Source organism: Crassostrea angulata, chromosome 6 (genome assembly GCF_025612915.1).
Source record: "Crassostrea angulata isolate pt1a10 chromosome 6, ASM2561291v2, whole genome shotgun sequence".
Taxonomy (NCBI): domain Eukaryota; kingdom Metazoa; phylum Mollusca; class Bivalvia; order Ostreida; family Ostreidae; genus Magallana; species Magallana angulata.
The window spans coordinates 58,363,338-58,387,207 of record NC_069116.1 but is presented as its reverse complement, the minus strand read 5'-3'; the positions used below and the strand labels follow the sequence as shown (position 1 = coordinate 58,387,207).

Sequence of the window (23,870 nt, the reverse complement as noted above, 5' to 3'; positions counted from 1 at the left end):
ACACGCACTGGGAACGCAACTTTGTGTGACAGGGCCTTAAAGAGTTTTCAAAACAATTACACAAACTGTTCGACAAATAGTTTTCCTAAAACATTTTCTTCCTGTCTTTATACAGGCTTTCAATCACAGCACGTTTTTATAACAAAAGCAGAAGTGAAATTTTAGTCATTAGTCATTATAATCGTTTGACACCAAATCACATAAATGTTCATCTCGCAGCAACAACGGAAGACCTACTAGTGGCTTTGCCACGAGCTCTGCTCTAGTTAAGTCTATTTTCCAAGACAATTCATTCATGTACTTAATGTTTTCACATTCTTTAAAACATACACAAAAATATTCTAGTCCATATAGTGGATAATTATAATAAAATTTAAAATAACCAGCAAATTAAAAATGCTGCTTCCATACAAGTAATTGTAATTGTAATAATGGTTAGAACAGGCAGATCAAGATATCTGTGAGCTAATGTTCACTAGTAATACCCAGCTCTGATGTGAATATGCAAAATGAGCAAAGTTGATAGAAAGCTGATTGGTACAAAAATAAATCTTAACTTCTGGCATGCCTAAACAAATAGTGTGTTAAAATTTCAAGCATCTGTAATGAATAGTTGCTGAAAAACTGTGATAGAAATTACCGTTACTGACAGATGAACAAACGGACAGTCATGAGACACACAGACACACAAGGGTAAAACAGTATAACCCCTTCTCCTTTGGAGCGGAGGTATAAAAACATTGGTCTCACATAGGGTGGAAGTTTCACGCAATTATAAACGAAATTACTAATTAAACTCAGACAAAAGATTACAAACAGATTGAACATTTGAAGAAGAAAACAAAGCATAAAAGTTCTTCAAAATCTCGAGCCTCTCTTTTTCAATTTCCGGTCTCTGCTTTTTGATTGAAAGCTTCTCCTCCTCAATTTCAATGAGGCGCTGAGATCCGTAGCTGTACTCATTAAATGTTTGAGCTTTCCATTTTTCTTATAAACGGAAAATAAATCTTATCTCGATATAGAGTAATGCCAGAACATTTTGTTTAATCTTTTTAAAATCTTAATATTATAAACGAGAATTTTTTTATTTTTAATTAGGAAAAAGCTTTTTCTTTTCACATATGTAAGGCAAAAAAGAATTGTGTTTCTGTTTTGTGCTTTTCTTGTTTTCATACCTTTAGAAATGAACGGTTCTGACAAAGAAGATTCTTCTGAGAAGTTAAAGGAAATTTTAAAGAAAACTAGCAAGAGGTACCTTGAGCTTGCAAGCTTACAAATGATACACCCCGTTAAGAAAATATCATAATTCAAGTTATCTAAGAAATAAACAGCATTGAGAAAAGTTCATTGATGATTTTTTCACATTGCTGTATATTACTTTTATTAAAGCTGACATGAATTCATAAATACGCATTATTTCCCTTTTATCTCCGACTACTGCCATATTAGTTGTTGATTTCTATTGTTCTGCTCATCGCTAAACACCCCCTATATTTATAGAACCGATGGAAAAGAGTCGCTGTTACGTTGTTACTATCTTGGATTTACTATCATTTATTTGCTGGGTTGGATGTAGTGCCGCCGGGGTTTTCAAAAAGATGCACATGTTGTGCACTCTGTATCAACGACACACACATGTTCTATGTGCATGTGAAGTAAAGCAGCACTATCTGTGCAAAATAATACAAACACTTTGGAAATTCTTTCAAAGAATAAATAGATTTTGTATTTTATTGATTCTTGTTTCCTTTATTCTTTATTACAAACATTTTAATGCAATGTGTAGTTTATGAATTTAGAAGTCCAGGCAACCTGAATGCCTCAATCAGAAAGCAATCGACCGTAACTTTCTCGACCAGTATATATACCCCAGTGGCAGTAGAGGAGCGATCGAAACTAATATGGCGACCAAATGCTTTTATGAATTCATGTCAGCTTTAACATTTGAGAATGGCAAATCCATCAGAATCATTAACATAATGATGATCTTACAATATCAACATTGCAACCATCATGTGTGTGCAATACATGCAATCAATGACATGACTGCACAGACCGGGAACTCAGGGAAAGACAGACGGACAAGGAGATTCCTATTTATCCCCCCCCCCCCCCCCAATCTTTGTTTACAAGGGGTATAATCATATCTGCAGTCTGTATAATTACCGGTATATCAATCTGATTAAAATCAGATCTGCGATCCTCTCCGACTAATTTGATGTTGCCACACAAGAGATCTTTGTGTAGCGACATTCAATTTGTTGGAGCGGATCACAGATCTGATTTTAATCAGATTGATAATTATATTTGCTTAAACTAACAGTTATAAGCATTATGATAAATTTTGCACTTTTCTTGGGCAGAATGACCAATTTCAGTTTAATACCAGTAGTCCAAAATGTTGAATTGTTTAAAGTATACTAAACATAGGATATATACTAATCTTCAGATTGAGAGACAACTGGCACATCACTATTAGTGTCTAGATTTTCAAGTTCTTCAGCTGGAACAAAAACAAATGTTGTTCTTTATTTATTTATTTAGTCATACTTTTAACCAGAGGCCTCTGGGTTACATTAATGCTATTTTTTTTTTTTACAATGCAGAAAAAAGACAATAAACCCAACCTTTGCAGTTAATGAAAATAGCCATGCAAAGCTCTTTGATGGATAAAACCTTGAATAATCTAAGTCTTGACAGAAGTAATAAGTTGTTTTTCTCCTTCATTATTAATCACTTACTCCTATGGTATAATAATGCAACTCCATATCTTAGAAGACTGATCATGTAGAACAGACAGACAAAGAGATGGACAGAGTGCTTCCAAAAAGATCCTCCTTCTTATGTGGGGGTATAACTACTGTAACCATTCATAGTGATAAACCAACATGATCAATGATAGCAAAGTATCATGGCAACTTATAATCTTACCCTCAGTGACAATAAATGGCTGTATCTCAAGGCAACTTGGTTTTTGGGAGATCTGAAGGGAAGACCTGACTTCACTGGTGTCCACCCCATCCTTAATTCCAGATATGGCTGACTGAGGAATCAACTGCAATATCTAAAATTTTCATGGAGTTGAAAGTACATATTTCCTTACTATAGTCTGACAATTAACAACTCATTCCATAAAGAAAAAGGAGTTAAAAATAAAGCATCTTGTCAGAAACATTTGAAAAAAAAATCATTTTCATTTCATCTTCATTTTCTTGTAAAGCAAATGATTCATAATTAATAACAATTTTATAAACAATATCATTTAGATTTAAATCGGATTGATGTTGGAGACAAAACAAGGGAAAAATAAAACAGCATGCAAACATAACAGTTATATTAGTTGATACTAGAACTTGGAGACCTACCTTAAAACACTACTTGAAAACATATGCAGTAGTGATGGGATTTGAACCCATTATCTCCTAAGACAGTTATATACATTTAGGGTACATAAAAGGACAGACAAGGACTAACCCGAAACAACACATGTTCACAGAGATTGTCAGTAAGCATCAATACTGGTTAGTTCATACTTACCCACAATGATCTGTCTTCTCAGACATTTACAAATTTCAAGTATTCATTCACTAAATGACAAAACCTTAGCATGTAGCTAAATATTAATTTATACAGTAAAACTGGGTTATAGGGACCAATTGAATTACTTCGTTATATCCGTAATTCGTTATATCCGTATAACGAATCCGTAATAATATTTATAACGAATTCACTATATACATGTTTTCTTTCACCAGACTATAATTTTTGCTATTTTAGGCTTAAAATAGAAATTCATTACTTTGATAACTTTACTAATCGGATTGTAAATTGAAAAAAGCATACGAAAATATATTCATTCAAACTAGTTTGTTAACTGGAAGTGCAAACTTTTTTTAAACTGTAAAAAAATTCGTTATAAAGGTGTTAAATTTCGTTATTATTCACCTCTATGGGACTCAAAATCAGTTCGCTATATCCGTAAATTCGTTATATCCGAATTCGTTATAAACGTAAAATTTTGTAAAGATTTGTTAAGAATTTTACCGGGGACTCTAAAAAACTTCGCCATATCCGATAATTCGCTATATCCGTGTTCGTACTAAACGAGTTTTACTGTATCATATTGTCAGTTATACCCACAAAATAATACCATTTGGGCTTTTGTATGCTAAATCAATGGACCAGTACACACAATAACAGCTTGTCTTTGTATGTAACATCATGGATATCTTCAACTTGAAGTTTATCATTTCATTGTTACGGACCTACCTTAATTTCCTTGTAAGGATCACATGTAACAAATTAACATATGAATACAACAGTATGAAATACTTCTTGAAGGTTTGGCATGCCCTTTAACACTGTAAAGATAAAAAGCAGACATTCCAGATGCTATCAAAACGTAGTTCTCGAAAGAAGACAGCAGTCATGAACTGAAGAGACAAAACATTGGCAGAATTGTGAAGGTCAAGAATTACCCGATCAACCTTCGATGGCCTGGATGGACTTCAAGGTTCATTTTGAATACTGCACAGAACTGAACAAATGAAACAGACTTCAATGAAGAAGATTTGTTTATAAAACACTTATGTCCCTTCCTTGGAAACATCTGCAAAGAAAATGGATGGAAACTATAAATAATTGAAACTTTTCTATGACCAAGGGGTATAAATTGCTAGATCATACCCATACCTGTTAACCTTTCAAAGCTGCTATGTGGGAGAATCTCCCCCTTACCAACTTGGCTAAGGGGGAGATTTTGCGTAAACGACGTTTTTTCATGTGAAATGCAAATATATATTAAAAATACTGTTAGATACCTTATTTTACCATTGTAATTAATGCATTTGCAATCATTTTAAATTTTATCATTTCTATGACTACCAGTGTGCAATTACAACTTGTGTTGCTGTACATGTTCAGAAAACTATTATTTTGTTTGCATGGTACAATACAAGAAGTCAATAGTGCCACTTTTTATATTATTATAAGTCTTCTTATTGTTCAGTATTGAACCATCACTGCATAGAATCATAGATTTTTAATTCACAAAACAACATGTATTTCTCCAGCATTTTTTAAAAATGATCTCTGTTGTAATGTCTATAGCATATCCCTGTAATTCATAGTACCGGTACTATAAACTTTAAAAACTCTTGTGAAATGCTTTTACACTTTTTCCTCGAGCTTCACTTTTATCGGTAGCTTGTATAAACACTCTGTTCCAAACTCACTTTGATTTTTACCGACTGTGCTGGCCAGATAGAATTAGTCACGACTCACTGCACGTGGCTTGGGTGCTTTACCTGTGCACCTGTTAAGTGACACCACTGGCTGTTATTGTTTTCTTTGGTGTTACAGAATAAAATCAAGATGTTTTAAGCTTTCATTTAATTTTTTTATAAGGCCTATGCATAACAAAATACATAACTGATTTAAGTCAAAACCGGAAGTAATCGTAAAAAGTAAACTGGGCTATAACATGTCATACTATGATCACGGTAGACAGTACTTGGATGGATTTTGATATATTCAAGCTATACAGCAGCAGTTTGAGCTTAAAATCAGAGAAAAACCCCCAGTGGTTGTTGAAATTTGCATGTAAAGATTCAGAATGGATTCCCTGGTACAGGGGAAGACAAATACTATTGCGGGAGAAATTTGTCTCCCACGCGGGAGATAGGTTGGATGCGGGAGATGTTAGATTTTTGGGCCGTTTTGCGGGAGTCTCCCGCGCAATGCGGGAGGGTTAACAGGTATGCATACCCAAAATAGCAGTTGACTTAGATATCATTATGATAAACCTGTATACTAAATTTCATTTAAATATGTGCATCTTCTGCGAAGAAAATGAAAGGAAACTGTAAATAATTGGAACTTTTCTAAGGTCAAGGGGCATAACTCTGTCAAAAATTGCTCGTTCGTACCCAATGCTAAACCTGTATACCAAATTTCATATCAATATGTTCATCCTTTGCGAAGAAAATAAATGGAAACTGTTGGTGGACTGACCGACCAAAAGACAGTAGCAAAGCAATATGCCCTCCCTTCTTCGATTGGGGGCATAATTAGTCAGTGCCTTGGCTAATTGCTTTGCACGGACAAGTATTGAAGGACTTTATAAGTCTGAACTGAGGACAAGGCAGAGAAAACCTGGTGAGTCACTGTTGGAACTAGGGCAGGCGATTAGAAAGTTGGTTACCCTTGTGTACCCTAAAGCACCAAAGAAAGTTCTTGATACACTAGCTATGGACAGTATCCTAAACCCGTTGACAAAGTTTGAAGTTTGTCTTAAAATTCTGCGTGCCCGGCCAGTTTTCTTTGACAGAACATTATAGATAACTGTGGAATTTGATGCTTGCATGAAAGCTGAAGTAAAGAGGACAGGGAAATTAAATAAGGCAAAATTGTCACTGAAACCCTGTGTAAACAAGATGATGGCAGAGATGCAGAAATCAGGGAACTTACGTCTAAAATTCAGCAGTTAAAGCAGCAGGGAAATTTGGGTAGAGTTTGCAGACAGACAATAAGAGATGACATCATTTGTTTTAATTGCAATCAAAAGGACACATTAGCCACAAATGTCAACAGCGAGTGACACAAGAGAAGACAAATAATGAACGTCAGCTTAGTAAAGAGAATGATAAAGAGTGCACACAACCTAATTGCCAGGTGAGGAGTGGATGCTAGACATCAATTGTCTCTGGATTTTACATTCTAACAAATGTTAATGGAAAACGGCTTCAGTTACAATAGTCTTACAAAACATGATGCTATACCATCGACAAATCAACCGATATTACAAACTGGCATACTTAGGATTCCCTTCAACAGATGGCAAAACATTACAGACCAAAGGATCAGCAGTGTCTAAATTTAGAGAGGGATAAAATTTGATTAAACATGAAGCAGTTGTTGCAGCAATAAGAGGACAGGGTATCCTACGGCTAGATTTAATGGTTGAACATGAATGCACTCTAAACCTCATGTCAATGACCCTTGTTTAATGGATGAATTTGTACTATTGGAGCAAAATGTGCAATGTTGCAGGGTTTCTATCCAAGAAATTTCAGTAATACCGGGCAGAAGTGAGTGGATCATCTTTGGTAAGGTGATACCCTCAGAATGCATTCTGTATGGAATTTAAGAACCATCCATGAATTTCAAAAAAGAAGAATTGATGATGAGTAGATCCACTGTATCCACAGCTCCTAGCAACACAGTTCCTTTGAGGCTGATAAATCACAATGAAGATCTCTTAGTGGTATAAAAAAGGAAGTATTGCCAAAATATTTGAGCTGAAAAGAACCACAACACCTGCAGACAGCGGTGAGTCAACAGAAAACACAAAGCTACCTGACACATTCAAACTCTTTTGGACAATACTGATGGTCTTTCACCAGAACAAAGAAAGCAAGCAAGTTCGTTTCTGCTTAAGCATGCAAATCTTTTAGCTGAACAGGGTGCTGATCAAGGTCACACAAACTTGATAAAACATAAAATTGATACTGTAGATGCAAAGCCTATATGCCAACAACCCAAGAAACATTCCATGATGTGCCATCAGGAGGACATCTTGGTAGACAGAAAACTCTTGCAAAAAAAAAAGCAAAGCTTCTACTGGCCTGTCATGAACAAAGATGTTAGAAGATGGTGTGCATTCTGTCAACATTGCGCCAAAAGAAAGAAATACAGTAAACTCCTTGTGCGCCTATGCAAGTTACCAGAGCAGGAGATCCAGGAGAAAGAGTTGCGATTGACATCTTAGGTCCTATTCCTACATCAACCAGAGGGAATAAAAACTATCTGGTAATTCAAGACTACTTCACTAAATGGACCGAAGCTAATCCACTTCCGCACATGGAGGCCAAGACAGTAGCGTAAGCCTTCATAGACAATTATGTTACCAAATACAGCCCACCTAGAACTCTCCATACTGACCAAGGGCGCAAGTGTGAATAAAAATTATTCAAACAAATGGGATATACTGAGAATCAACAAGACTCACACAACCCCATACCATCCACAATCTGATGGCATGGTGGAGCGCATGAACTGCCCAATTGAAACAAGATATGCAATGCTCACTAGTGATACCCCTGCTCTGATGTGAATGTGCAATATAAGCAAAGTCGTCATTTAACAGGAAGTTGATGTCAGATTGGTACAACAAGATATCTGTGAGCCAATGCTCACTAGTGATACCCCCGCTCTGATGTGAATATGCAAAATAAGCAAAGTCGTCATTTAACAAAAAGCTGGCATCTGATTGGTACAGAAATATATTCCCACAATATGGCATGCCTAAACAAAAAGTGTGTTAAAATTTGAAGCATCTGCGATAAATAGCTGCTGAGAAATCTTTGAGGAAAATTTGTTTGAAAATTTTGGCTAAAATAAACAAAGTACTCATTTAACAGGAAGTTGACGTCTGATTGGTACGAAAATATATCCCACAATATGGCATGCCTAAACAAATAGTGTGTTAAAATTTCAAGCATCTGCGATAAATAGCTGCTGAGATAAATGCGACAGAAATTTTTGTTACGGACGGACAGACAGACAGACGGACAGACAGACACACTAGGGTAAAACAGTATACCCCCTCTCCTTCGGAGCAGGGGTATAAAAATATATCCATATTTATACCAACACTCTTGCACAAAAAAATCCTTGCCAATGATTGTTTTTCTTATTTCCATATTCATACCCTGACCCATAAAACTGTTTCAGTCACTCTACAGATCTAAATTTTAAAGCCTGCAGAAACAGTGTTAAATGAATAGATTACAGATTGAAACAGTGGTTAACTCTGACCTCCGGGCTGTGGAATGGGGATGACTGGAGCTGTGGTAATCTGCTGTGGTGGTACCAAGGTTGAGCCTGGGTTTGGTACAAGAGTTACGCCCACGGGAGTGGTGTTCTCTGGTGGTACTGGGGTGGTGGGTGGGGATAGGGGTGGGGTTGGGGTGGACAGTACTGTACTTTGCAGCAGTTGTCTGTCTGGCTTGGTACCATGAAGCAGCTAGGCTTAACAGGGAAGGATGGGCACCTGTAAAAGCACATCAGAATAAAAAAAACCATTCCGTGCTAAGATCGTTTTTGATGGGCCTTCCTTAAAGCACATTTAAATTAACTTTAAAATCAGAATGTTAAACGTAGATGACATTGTTACCTCTCGGTACACTTGTAGCGGCCTGTGGCTTGATCGATACATTCGCAGTTGTAGTCACATCCATCTTGCCAAGTCTGTCCATTGGTGTATTGTTGTTCCTTGTATACACAGAATGCTGCAATGGATCAGGTTATGCACTGTTACAGTACCCGCAAAGTTATTTTCTGTATTGTTAAAATTGTTTTCATTATCGAACACCCTAGCTGATCGCCGCGAATATTTCAGCCCGAGATTAAATCACTCGGAAAATAGCGGGTTTAATTATATAAATCCAACTCTTGTATAAAGTAAATATAAAATCTATTAAAATCAATTATATAAATCCAACTCTTGTATAAAATAAATATAAAATCTATCATAAGTACATTTTTTTCTGTATAAGAAAATGAGGCATTAAAAACGAATTATTACAGACAAGTTAAATAAATATTTACTCAGATACACATTCCGCGTACGATTTGTTAACATTGTTTTCCTTACCACACATCCTAGCTGATTGCCGAGAACATTTCAGCCTGAAATCAAATATCACACGGAAAATAACGGGTTCAAAATACAACTTGGGTTTTAATTAAATATAAATTATATCATAAATACTTTTGTTTCTGTAAAATATGATGCAACAAAATTATATTGCATAAAAGTTAATGTTTACGCAGGTATACACTTTGAGTACGATTTAATATATTCGATATACAGGTAAATATGTTACCTTGTTCCTAAGAACTTTGTTCTTCATTTTCAATGTTAACAGATATGATTTACATATAATATTGACTAATTTTGATCTTAAAAATTAAAAAAAATAGTATCCTGACGAAATGTTGGATAGGATTTTACAATTCTTGTTCGATAAATATTCGTATACGGCGCACCGAATGAGTTGCAACTTAGTAATAAATTTACTTGCTTATGAAAAGGCACGAAACGATTAACACGGAAGAATTTTTGATATTAAACGATAAACCTGATAGGATTAACGCACGATAGGATAGGATTAACGCTCAAAGAACAGTATACACGCATGATAGGATAGCATTAACGCACGATAGGACAGTATACACCCACGATACGATAGGATTGATACACGATACGATAGGATAGGATTGTAAAAAATAATGTTGCGGGTACTGTATACAATACCTGTATCTTGAATCAATTCCTGAATTATCACTTTTCTGTAATGTTTTTTCCCCTTTTATCAATAATTTTCTCAACACTTACTTGGTTTGGGTGAAGGATTGTAAGGATTCTGTGTGGTAGGATTGTATCCCACAATTTCTCCTTTAGGCAGTGGTGTAACATAAGGATTGTAGGGTGTGGTAGGCTGGTTAGGATTGGGGGTGGTGGTTGGGTACTGAGGGTTGTAGGGTGTGGGTCTTGGGGTGCTGCAGACTGGCACCAGGCAGCATGGATCGTTGGGGTCCGCAGTCTTGGTACATCCTGCAGGTAAGTTAGGATACTGAGGGCACCTGGAAGTATAAACAATGGATACTTAACAACACTGTAATTGCACCTTACCAATCTTAATGAAAATGCCATGTACACATAAAAGAAGTAAAATTTCAATAATGCCCAATATCTTAATTCATATTAATTGCACATCAGTGTATCTAGTCTTGGCTTGACAGCTTGTAGTAGAAGCGGTTATCACAAACACAATTCTTAATACCATAAAACTTCTCTTCTGAACGAGAATATTCTTCACTTATATACACTTACCTGTCAAAGCAGTTGTAGATGTTGTTGTCAGCGTCATCACATCTGCAAGTGGTGGAGCAGCCATCTTGCCAGGTCTGGCCCTGGATGTATGGGACTCCTTTGTACACACAGAAAGCTACAAGTACAATGCAAACATTGTCATACAGAAGTCTTTGGTTGGCAAGGGTAAAAATCTATAGAATTAGTAATGAATGGATCCACATAAATGATGGCAAGTGCTTTGTGAAACTTTTGACAGTGGTTGCATGTTCATTTACTGAGTGGTTTGATGGGTGGGGCATTGAAAAAAGAAATTTTTGAATTTTTTGACAGTGACATTGATGGTCATTTACTTGGTGGTTTGGTGGGTGAGGGTGTTGGCTGTCCAGGGGCAGAGGTTGTGGTCTGACAACACACAGCCACCTTACAGCAGTAGTCGCTGGGGTCAGTCTCCAGGGTACATCCCGCAGACAGACGAGGAACTGTTGGGCATCTGTAAGATCAAAGCTTAGCATCAGAATCTGTATGCATTATTCAAATTTTTACAAATTTTTCAGAATATTGCGACCTAAAGTTTTATTTATCTTCATGTAAAATAGGAATGATCTAAGGTAGTTATCAATACATGTTAATGTACATGTAAATCAATTTTCAGCTATGCCCAAAATCTTAAAATGTGAAATTTTCTAAATGAAAAAAGAATAATTCCAAAACATAACATTGAACTATAAATGAAAAAGGAGAAAAATATTCTTGTCTTAGCTGAGAAATTCCCATGTCATGTTCCAAATTAACAGATATACTGTACATCCATTTTTTTTTTGTGTCACAAAATTTGCGAAACAGGATAAAATGTGTACCAATTTTAATTTGCCTTAGTCATTATTTTGCAATTCAAATTTTTTTGCCAAACATTATTGGATATAATTTCTGCATATTGAATATTTTGCAATTTAAAAGTGATTGCAAAAAAAGCGAAAATTAGACCCCCACAAAAAATTACCAGAAATACAGTATGCATTTTTGTCAATTAAAAATTGGTATTGCTTTAATACTTGGTATATAAAAGTCCTCTCACCTCTCATGTGTCCATCCTCACAGATACAGTTGTATTTGCATCCATCTTGCCACTGCTCACCTGTTCTGTAAGCCAGTCCATTGTAGATACAGACTGAAAAAAAATAAATTATTACTTCTTAAACAACATAAAATTAATGTGTTCAAAAATGTTGACCAGTTCAATGGTACTGCAAAGCTTTCTAAAAGTTTAACTCTTGACCCCTTAAAGCCAGTTTCTAACACAATGGTCAAACTAACAAATACAAATCAACAGACTTTATCTTAAATTTGATATACCCGGTAATAAATAAACATAAATTTTGTTCAACTATTTTCATTTCATTTCTCTCCCTCCTCCCTCCCTTTCTTTGTACCTATAAATTTGTTTAAATATTTACAAATCAAAATTTAGTGAATGAGTAAAATCATATCTCATATTTGCTTCATTTTCTATCCCATATTTCTAAACCATGCACACAAACTTTCCAAACACTGAAATTCAGATACCTCATCCTCCAAACACCAACCTCCCTTTTCTAAACATTTTTAGTAGGTAATAGTATACAGGATAATCTCACCATCTGGTTTAGGAGTGCTAGGCTGAGGAGAAGGAGTAGGCTGCTGAGTTGGCAGGAATGGGTTGACAGTGGTAGGCTGGGTAGGAGGTAGTGTCTCGGTGATTCCATATCCTGTGAAGGATTCAGGCTGTCCCTTGATGGTGACAGGCTGGTTTGGTCCAGGTGTGGGCGTTTCACAGTGAGGCACCTGGCATCAGGTGGGGTCGTTTGGATCAGGGATCAATGTGCAAGAGGAAGGCAAGTTGTCGTAAGTGTTGCATCTGGAAAAAGAAAACAAATTGTCTTAAATATCATATATTCTATCGTTCTATTTCACTTGCTTTTTAGAATTATGAATGAAAAAGGTCAAATTTGTAGCATTTTAAACTAGTAATAAAAATTCTGTAGAGAGAAGAATAAAAGCATGGTTACATTAATAACCTTTGTGTCCTCGTAATTAATATACTTACCTCTGACTACATCTGTAGTAGCCAGTCTTTCCATCATTACACACGCACTCTGGCGCATCCGTCATACCAAGTCTGTCCTTGGCTGTAGGTCTTGCCATTCATAATACAGATGTCTAAATGAGAGAGAAAGATATCACCACCAATAAAGAAACACACTCTCAAGTCAGTTTTACAGCCTGATGAAAAATCAACTGGATGCACTTACTCTTAGGTGTTGGCATAGGTGTCTGGGGTTGTTTGGTATGGGTTGGGTACCTGTGTGTTGTTAGGTTGTGGGGGGAAGGTGATGCTGCCAGTGATCGGGGGTTTGTTTCCTGTGACCAGATTGAATGAGGGGGCGGGGGTAGGTTGTCTGCACTGCATCATCTTACAGCATGGGTCTGCAGGGTCAGAGACAATCTGGCAGTTGGGTGGTGGGACGACACCATCCATGGATGGGCATCTACAGAAAGGAAGACACAGATCTGACTGTCAAAACATTGGACAAAAAGACCAGTTGGTAAAATCGTTGCTCAAAATTCCTGGCCTCTGACTGAACTGAGAATAATATTTAGTTAATTCCTGTCCTTGCATCTGTATCTGCCAGTCTGCATGTCCAAACATTCACAGGTGTAGAAGCAGCCATCTTTCCAGGTCTTTCCAGCATTGTAAGAGACTCCCTTGTACAAACATCCATCTGTTCAAACCAGAAAAAATGTTTCTGATAGAGCTTTTATATCCTGTATCACTTAATTAATTAACATCACTTATAATGAATATCATGGAATGAAATCAACTGTTCATTGAAATAAGAAATTCCAGTTTCAATTGATAGGCGTATAATCATCTACATGTACAAATTTACATGTCCCTGAAATTGAGGATTTGACAAAATTCATGTAAGACTGCTGCCATTGTAAATATTGATACCAAAGACTTTCAGGTTTGATAGAAAACAAAGAATCTTTAAAAAGAAATTGGTCACCATATGTTTAAATCAAATATTGAAACTGTTTCAGGAGAAGAAAATTCTCTTACGTCCTCCATTGGGTCCAGATCCATAGTTAATAGCTGTTGGCATGGGCAGAGTGTATGGGGTAGGGGATGGTGTGGGCATTGGGACCTCCTCAGGTTTGGGTGAAGGTGTGGGGGCCACAGTTGGGGGTTTCATCAGCTCTAGGTGGCAGACTGGTTTCTTGCAGCAAGAGTCATCAGGATCTGCCTCCATGGAGCATCCCTCAGTCAGCTGGTACTGTGGACATCTGTTCCAGAAACCAATGTTGTTCTCAAAACACTAGAAACTTCATTAAATACTGTGGTTTCATCAATAATAGTTGGATACCAATTTTCATGGATTTCATTGTTAAGTTTATCCATGAAAATAAATGTTTATTGAAGTGCACTTTCTACTAACTGTTTGTATTGATAGGATCATTGGCCATGAATTTAAGTATCCTTGAAACTGTGTTTTTCACTTTAACCACGAAAATTGATACCCTTATTTCCCTTAAATATTAAGGAAACCACAGTACTTAAGATTTTCCACTTAACATACCGGTATTTTTTTTTTGGGGGGGGGGGGGGGGGGGTGGTTTGTTATACATGTAGTACTTTTATGCTGTTTTTTTTTGGGGGGGTGGGGTGGGGTGGGGTGGGAAGGGGGTGTCTGAAAATGGTAAAACATTCTAAGTTAACTATACTTAAGTAAAATTTAACTGGCATCCAATGCATTAATAAAATTGGTCACATTTACCTGTCGTCACATCGGTAGAATTCTGTTGTTCCATTCTCACAGACCAGGTCACAGCCATCCTTCCAGGACTCGCCTTGTTGGAAGGACACGCCCTTGTACATACAGACAGCTGTAAAAACAATCAATAACATATCAGCACTTCCATCAAATCCACCAAGAAAACAAGTGTACAGAAATATTTTTGGGACCCCCCCACCCCTCTATAGTCTCTATATCAATAACACATCAGCATCTCACCATCCAAGATTGATCAAGAAAACTCTAATTTGAAGACAAAAAAAAAATCTGTTCTATTCTCTGACCATTTTTGGCAATATCCAGTCTCTGATTGGAGAAGATGGCATAGTCTTAAAAGTACACTAAAACAGATTTTTAGCAAAGCCCCAGAGGATCTATTCATTATATATTAAATTTTATATCGAATTAGTTTAAAAAACATTTTGAATAGTAAGAGTAATGAAACTGAATTTGCTGTGCTCATGCATTTGTAAAAAGTGTGTATCTGTTACCATGTTTTACTGAAATGCTATGAAGTATTTGATTTGCTCACCTGGATATCCGTTAATGGTGGTGGGTGTTGGGGCCTTGATGACAATGGGGGACACATTAGGGGAACAGTAAGGCTTCTTACAGCAGGGATCATTAATGTCTTGGACCAGTTGACAGCCTGGGTTCAAGTCTGTGATTCGTGGGCATCTATGGGCCACAAAAGTCATGATATCATATTTATCCATGACCAAACATGTAAAATAATATGACTCAAAAATGGACTAAACTTGAAAGAATAATCATAGATTACAAATATTTTGGCCTTTAAATCGTAAGTCAAGTCGAACATTTTTAGGCTTTAGAAGGATGTCTTACTTCTCAGTACATTTGTAGACTCCAGTCATTTGATTTTCACATACACAGTCGTAGTCGCAACCATCCTGCCATCTTTGTCCTTGGGTGTAGGATTAACCCTTGTAGATACAAGTGTTGGCTAAAATGGAAAAGCATCATTTATTCTTCAACAAAAAGATTAGTTCTGTGAAAAAGAATGGAGTTCTGTCATAAAAAAAATAACCAAAATTAAAAATGCAGCTAGAAAATTGCCATAAATATATGCTGTTTAAATATATTTCGTAATGGGCAAATTATTATTAAAATCCTAGTATAAAACATACATACTGCTAAAAGCTGCCTTAATTGCATGAATATGCTACCATTATAAGCTCTAAACAGAAATGGAGAGAGAAATTACTTATGGACATAGATTGGTTGTGGTGATGGGGTTGGTTGAAGTGTGGTGAACTGTGGTGGAATAGTAAAGCCTGGTGGGTAAGTTCCCTGTGGGTAGGGGGTGTATGGCACCGTCACACCTGGTGGGTATGTTCCTGAGGGGAATGGTGTCAAGAATGGTGGATAGGTTCTTCCTGGAATCAAATAAGGTTGGTTTGGATTATTATCCGTGTATCCTGGTGGATAGGTACAACTTGGATATGGTACTGGTGGGGGTACAGTGCCTGATGGATAGGTTCCACTTGGATAAGGTGTTTGATTTGGTCCACCAGGATATGGTGTCACAGGTGTGACAGTTTGGCGAGAGGATATGGTGTAACATTGATTGGATAGGTCTGTTCTGGAATGAATGGGCTTTGTGTGGTAGGTTGTGGTTTAAAGGTGAATCCTGGTGGATAGGTTCCTCCAACGAAGGGTGTTCCCATTGGGACAGTGCCAACTGGATAGGTGCCATATGGATAAGGTGTCTGATTGGTTGGATATGTGCCACCTGGTCTGAATGTTGATGGTCTGTAATATGGAGGTGGTGTGTAGCTTGGCGGATATGTTCCGCCAACAAAAGGTGTGTATGGAGGCAAAGTGACACAGGTTGGGTAGGTTCCACTTGGATATGGGGTCTCATTAGTTGGGTAGGTCTGCCCTGGCACAAAAGTTGGTAGTGTCTGTCCTGGTCGGAAAGTGAAAGAGGGTGGATATGTTCCACCAATGAAGGGAGTGTACTGTACTCGAACAGTGCCTGTAGGGAAAGTTCCGCCAGGGTAGGGTGTCTCTCTGGATGGATAGGGTTCTCCAGGGACCAGAATAGGAGCCTGTGGTTTGGGTGGTGGTGTTTGCCTTGGTATGTATCCTGGAGGATAGGTTCCACCAACAAATGGAGTTGGAGGTGGTACAGTTCCAGTTGGGTAGGTTCCACCAACGTATGGAGTCTTGTTGGTTGGGTAGGTCTGGTAGGGCCTAAATGTGGGCTGAGTGAAATAAGGACCAAAGGTCTGACTGGGTGGATAAGTGCCGCCGACAAATGGAGTGTAAGTCCTTGGGGGTACAGTTCCAGTTGGATAGGTTCCGCCGACAAATGGTGTCTGTCTTGGTGGATAGGTGCCACATGGGATCAGTGGAGCATTTGTAAAGTACACCACAACAGGGCTGTAAGGAACTTGGGTTGTCACTGGGCTGAAACCTGGAGGATAGGTTTCTCCACCTGGATAGATGGTTGGCAGAGGATACGTTACCCTTGTTGGGTCTTGTAGCATGTTCCACTTGGATATGGAGTCATATTTGTTGGGTATGTCTGCCCTGGTCTGAATGTTGGAATCATTAAAGGATTGGGCATGTAGTTCACTGGATAGGTTGCTCCTGGGTATAGTGTGTAGGTTACGGGAGGAACAGTGGGAACTGTACCGGGTGGGTATGTGCCCCCTGGGTAAGGTGTGCCTGAGGGATAAGGTCTTCCAGGGATCAGGATTGCTGGAGTGGGTCTTGGTGTGTAGACTGTACCACTGGTAAATCCATTATAGTTAGGATTTGGAATGAAGGGTGTAGGTCGTGGGGTGTAGATGGGTCTCAGATTGGGGCTAGGAGTGGCTTTTCCTCCCTGAATGACCAATGGAGGAGCAGTGTTGTAGTTTCCTGTGGTGGGACACTCTGGGATCTTGCAACAAAGAGGATCTTTGGGATCAGCAATCAGAGTACACTCTGGGGGTGGAGCCTGGAATGTTGGGCACCTGTCAAAAGACAAAACCTTCTAGTAAATTTTCCACACCAGCAAAAAAAGGCAGGTAAAACTAAATTCTGATAAAATCTCAACCTCTTTTGATTCTCATGGAGAGACATACCTTTGGTTGCATCTGTACACGCCAGTGACACAGTCCTCACAGATACAGGAGAAGTCACGTCCATCATACCACTGCTGTCCTTGGAGATACTGTTGTCCTTTGTACTCACAAGTACCTATCAACCCGAATGAACGCAAGTTATCACTCGTCTTCTTTTCTCATTTAATTTATATAATGGAAGGGGGAATCTTTAACAATAACCCTATGTGTAAATCAAACGGAGCAAAAACTACTCTATATACACTATATATACATGTACACAGCTCATATTGATTCACATGATTTTGAATGACTTACATCTAGACTCTGAAGTTGGCTGTGGTTTAGGATTGTATGTCGGCTGTGGGTTGGGGTTGGGGTTAGGGTTGGAGTTGGGGTTGGGCTGTCCTGGAGCAGGGGTCTAAGTTGGGTTGGAGGCAGGTGTTGGCTCAGCACATTCCACAATGTCACATGTCACAAAGATCCATGTATCTTGGGCATCTGTAAGGCAGGGATTAATTAAAGAAAAATGATCGCATTTATCATGAAATGCAAATATGAATCAAATAAAATTGGCTATAATAGTACCGGTATGTAATTTCTTTATTACACAATGAAGAAGAAAAAAAATTTCTTCAAAAGATACATTGCTTCAAATTCAGATGTGTATACAGGAACAGTGGTGGTAATATTTTTTCATTTACTACATAGCAACTTACTTAGGATCACATTTGTATCTTCCATGCTCTGCGTCATAGCAAGTACATGCGTAATCACATCCATCGTCCCATTTCTGGCCTTGCATGTAGGTCACACTTTTGTACACACAGAAACCTGAATTGGTAAAAAAAAAATCAGTATGAAATAGAAATTCATTTAAAAAAAATAAAAATAAAATCACTTCAAATTTCTGTAAATGTACACATAAAAATCTGTCTTACAAGAGTTATATCCAGGGTGAGAACAGTGGTTGAATTGTCTTTAATATCAATATCATTACCAAGGCATGGCCATACAAATTCTCAACAAACAAGGAGACCGAAAAGTTGATGACGTACCAACTGGTTTTGGTGATGGGGCTGGCTGTCCGGGCACTGAGCTAGGTGTGGGCAGATTGACCTTTCCTGTGAAGGGTATGGGCTGAATAGTGGGCACTGGCTTAGTCTGACTGGGGGCTGGTGTGGGCTGTGGGCAGACTTCCACAAGACAGCAGGAGTCCCTAGGATCAGTCTTCATTGTGCAGCCTGGGGTAACACTGGTGACTGTTGGGCACCTAAAGAATAAATAAAAATACTCAGTTTTGATAGATTTTTAAGAAGCAAATATCCCCTTTTTTTCTTTAAAGTTTATATCATTCTGTTTATGCTCTGAAAAGTGAGATCATAAAATGAGTAAATCTAACTCCAAAGTTCCTTGAAAAGGGACTCAATTAATGTTTAATCTATCATGTCTATATTGTATTAAAGTTCAGAGGGTAGAATTCATTATCATGGTCTCCTGAGCTAAACAATTTGACAACAGTCTTTTTTCCGACTCACCTCTGGTTACAGGTGTAGATTCCATGGCTCGAGTCGTCACAGCGACATTTGTAGCTGCAGCCATCTTCCCAGGTCTGTCCCTGGAGATACTGGGCATTTTTGTACACACAGTATTCTGAAATTGTCAAAAGAACAAAATATGTACATTCTTAGTACACAGAGTATTTTGAAAATCGTCAAAAGAGAGAGATATTTACATCCTTTCTACACACAGTATTCTAAACATTGTTGTAAGAGAAAAACAGGACATCTCATTGTAAACATTTGCCAAATGTTTATCATTTTCAATTCTTTGTACTGCAAGATTTTACATTCTAATTTTTTTCCCATCTCAAATTATACAAAACTTTTGTGAATGCGAATTTCCTTGCTTTTGAAGTTGGATGGTCACTGATGACTTACGTTGTTTTGGTGGGAGGGTCTGAGGCAGAGCGGGGTTTGGCGTAGTTGTTCCGGTTCCCTGAATTACACCAGGGTGAGCGGAGATGGTACAGTCTGGTTTCTTACAGCAGGGGTTGGCAAAGTCGTTGACCATACGGCAAACATCTGGGAGATTGGTGTACACTGGACATCTGTTGTACAGCAAATATCAAATATGATGCTTATAATGTTCAATATTTCACAAAATGTATTCAAAAGATTATAAGTTTAAACAAGATATCTGTGAGCCAATGCTCACTAGTGATACCCTCGCTCTGATGTGAATATGCAAAATAAGCAATTGAAAGTCGACATTTAACAGAAAGCTGGCATCAAATTGGTACAGAAATATATCCCACAATATGGCATGCCTTAACAAACAGTGTGTTGAAATTTCAAGCATCTGCAATAAATAGCTGCTGAGAAATCTTTGAGGAAAATTTGTTTGAAAGTTTTGGCTAAAATAAACAAAGTACTCATTAAACAGGAAGTTGACGTCCGATTGGTACAAAAATACATCCCGCGATATAGGTAGCATGCCTATACAAATATTGTGTAAACATTTCAAGCATCTGCGATAAATAGTTGCTGAGAAATCTTTGAGCAAAATTTGTTTGAAAATTTTGGTTAAAAAATAAGCAAAGTCGTCATTTAACAGGAAGTTGATGTCCGATTGGTACAGAAATATATCCAACGATATGGCATACCTTAACAAACACTGTAACAATATTTTTGTTACGGACGGACAGACAGATGGATGGACGGACAGACAGACGGACGGACAAGGTGATTCCTATATACCCCCCCCAAAACTTCGTTTGCGGGGGGTATAATTAGCTATAAGCAGTGGGATCGTGACTCCGTAAACTCAGAAATGTTACAAAGGAGTGAGTGTAGGACTAAATTCAAACTACTCTACAATTAAAACAAGCTTTGTTTAGGTTTACATGTATTTCCTTTAATAAAAATGAACACTCTTCGAACCCGATTGGTTATTATTAAAACCTATATTGTTAAAACTACATGTAGCCCTTGTGCGCTTTATGTCGTAGGTTGATTGTTTTAATCCTTCAGGCGGGCGCCTCAAATTTTGTCAAGATTTATAAGTTTATTACTTGGAGGAGCAAAAATAATGGTTAATTGGAATGAAATCCTTTAATAAACAGTCGATAGAGCGATACTGCGATGATGATAGCGCGATAAACAACTTACAATGACATGATAGAGCATTGCGTCATCGCTATCGCACTTTCGCGTCACCGCTATCGCACCATCGAGTTATCGCTATCGCACCATCGCGTTATCGCTATTGTACTATCGCGTTCTTACTATTGCACCATCGCGTCATCACTATCGCACCATTGATCCTCACTATCGCATCATCGCCTTATCGCTTTCGCACCATCACGTCAACGCTATCGCACCATCGCGTCATCACTATTGCACCATTGCGTCATTACTATTGCACCATTGCGTTATCGCTATTGCACCATCGCGTCATTACTATTGCACCATCGTGTTGTCGCTATCGTACCATCGCGTGATCGCGCTACCTCTGCATTGTGCCATCGCACCTAATGAACTTGGGGCAAGTTCATGACACACACTCAGGTCGTAAGAGAACTTTCAGTGTTTCTCCATAAGTATAAGTATTGACAAGACACAAATGTTGCACAGACAGACTTATGGACAAGATAATTCCTATAACTCCCCTCTCCCCCCCCCCCCCCCCCCCCCCCAAAAAAAACTTTGTTTAGGGGGTGGGGTGGGCTTTTAAATAATGTCTAGGAATTGTTGTGTTCATCAAAGTATCACTGTGGCTTACTTATCATTAAATATCACTGTGGCTTACTTATCATTAAAGCTAAAATACGGTATCATTGGTAAGTTAATGTTATTCAGGGTCTGGTTGGGATTCATTGTTCATTAAGTACAGGTACATTCTTGTATTAATAAGATTTATTTCATTTGGAAAATTAAAATTCATGGGTGAATGAATCATTAAACAGAGCTCATTTCAAGTTTATTGTGTTCGTAAGGGTATCAATGAAATTTGGTTGGGATAACAATGGGTTCACTGGGAAATCAATCGGTAAAAAACGCTGCGTAGTTGAAATTTCATTAATTTGTGTAACATGTTGGTACATAAAATTCATAAAGTGTATCAATTATGAACATACTTAGTATCATTGGGGTATTTCAAAGTTCATTGGGGTATCATTGGGGTTCATTGGGGTAAAAAGACGCACCCCAAAGTTATTATCAGTAAAGGATATACAGCATAGTGCGATAAATGAATCAACTTTTTTAATGGCGCCCAATAACTAGCATCGCCTCAAAACTTCGAAGTTACGTTTTAGACAATAAAACGATGTCACACTTATCTTTTTTTGTGATCTAAGGGGAGTAACTCTTACGAATTTTTACTTCCGTAATTTTCCAAATCGAATTCATTTTATTATTACATTTCCCACTTGTTTACAAAATGGCAATGGTAATGAAATGTCAGACAACAATAAAAACGTGATCATAAAACATATAGAAAGTGGACACAGGGCGTCAGAAATATCTGAATGTTTAAACATAAACAAGTCTACAATTTCTTAGTTTTTAAAGCGTTTGAGGAAACGTAGAAATGTCGAAAACAGGCTGCGAAAGGAAAGAACCAGATTCATAACTGTCAAAGGAAAATGGACACTTTTCAGGCTAGTAAAAAACACTCGTTTGAAAGAATCAGCGATATGTTAGGATCCTTGCATTTTTGTAAAACCATATATCATAACATTTCATTTTTTGTGATAAATAAAAATGTTTTATTTTGAAAAATTGGAATCCCAATGTGGCCCTACCCTACTCCTCAAGATTTTGATTTCAAAGAATTTAAGGTCAGATGACACATTCCTCAATTTTATATATAACATTTTCCAGGAATTTGTTAATGGTTTACTACTACTCTGACAAGCTTTCTTGCAAAAAATTAGGATACCTTATCAGGCATTTCTGCAAAATACTAGATAATGCAATTTCCTATACAGTCTTCTTGAAAATACATTTGAATTGCTGATATAAAAATAAACAAAGGATACAGCACAGCGAAAATCACTAAATTAGGCCGGGCTTTGAACTCACAACCTCTAGAACCTACGCTCCTGGCAGAGAGCGACCACGGCTCTAACCACTAAGACATCTAAGCATATATATACATATACAAGTAAATTTCAATCATTTTAAAAATCACCATTAAAAAAATAATTTGTATTGGAACTCTTTATTATGAGATGATACAGAAAAGATGCTCGAGGAACATGTCGTCTGACCTTTAATCTACTTTATCCAAGATTGCTTTCAATAAAGTTATAGCTTTCGTAGGCAAGTGGTTTTTAGAAAAAGATTTTTTAATATTTTCTTATGTAAAGTTTGTCCCCCTCCCCCACCCCCAACATTGTGACCCCATCCTACCTGCGGGGATCATAATTTGAACAAACCTGAATCTACCTTACCACCCAAGTTTCAGCTTTTCTGGCCGAATGGTTTTTGAGAAGAAGATTTTAAAAGATTTACACTATATATTCTATGTAAAAGTTCGACCCCCTCCCCCATTGTGGCTCCACCCTACCCCGGGGGTCATGATTTTTACAAATTTGTATCTATACTACATATTAAGGATGCTTCCACACAAGTTTCAGCTTTCCTGACTGATTGGTTTCTAAGAAGTAGTGATGGGAGTCGGTGAGATTTTCATAATCGATAATCGGTTTCCCGCAACTAATAAATAATCCATTATAATCGGACATTTTTATATTCTATAGTGTAGTGCTAAATAAATGTAAATAAACAAGTTACAATGAACAGACTCATTACTAGGCTTTCGTAATTTGATTTACTTAGTATTTTAAGCGATAAAAAAACTATATTCAAAAGATTTTCCTTTGTAGGCAGTCCGACTTTAATTTTCTTTAAACCAAAATGCGTCCAAATTCTAGAATGTGCTATATTTCCCAAGTAAGAATATCGAGCTTTCAGCTCAGTTGAGCTAAAAAATGGCAAAAGTAACCCTCCCTTTTTACATAACAGCACAAGAACCCACAGGCACTTACTACACTATATAAACATAAGTAATCACAGA

General features: G+C 37.5%; 2 protein-coding genes and 1 pseudogene across 2 annotated transcripts; all 3 read right to left on the bottom strand.

Moving 5' to 3' along the window:
* Positions 1 to 11,829: 11,829 nt before the first annotated feature.
* LOC128188080 (uncharacterized) lies at positions 11,830 to 13,027 on the bottom strand (annotated as a pseudogene).
* Positions 13,028 to 15,937: 2,910 nt separating this feature from the next.
* On the bottom strand, positions 15,938 to 17,225 carry LOC128187639 (uncharacterized). Its single transcript, XM_052858044.1, has 2 exons — positions 16,261 to 17,225; positions 15,938 to 16,109 (listed from the first exon to the last, which is right to left on the bottom strand). The coding sequence occupies exons 1-2, from the start codon at positions 17,223 to 17,225 to the stop codon at positions 15,938 to 15,940; spliced, it is 1,137 nt and encodes a 378-aa protein (XP_052714004.1).
* A 1,028-nt stretch (positions 17,226 to 18,253) lies between these two features.
* On the bottom strand, positions 18,254 to 19,894 carry LOC128187637 (putative epidermal cell surface receptor). Its single transcript, XM_052858043.1, has 5 exons — positions 19,727 to 19,894; positions 19,325 to 19,439; positions 18,845 to 19,059; positions 18,506 to 18,620; positions 18,254 to 18,287 (listed from the first exon to the last, which is right to left on the bottom strand). The coding sequence occupies exons 1-5, from the start codon at positions 19,857 to 19,859 to the stop codon at positions 18,254 to 18,256; spliced, it is 612 nt and encodes a 203-aa protein (XP_052714003.1). The 5' UTR covers positions 19,860 to 19,894.
* Between the last annotated feature and the right edge of the window lie 3,976 nt (positions 19,895 to 23,870).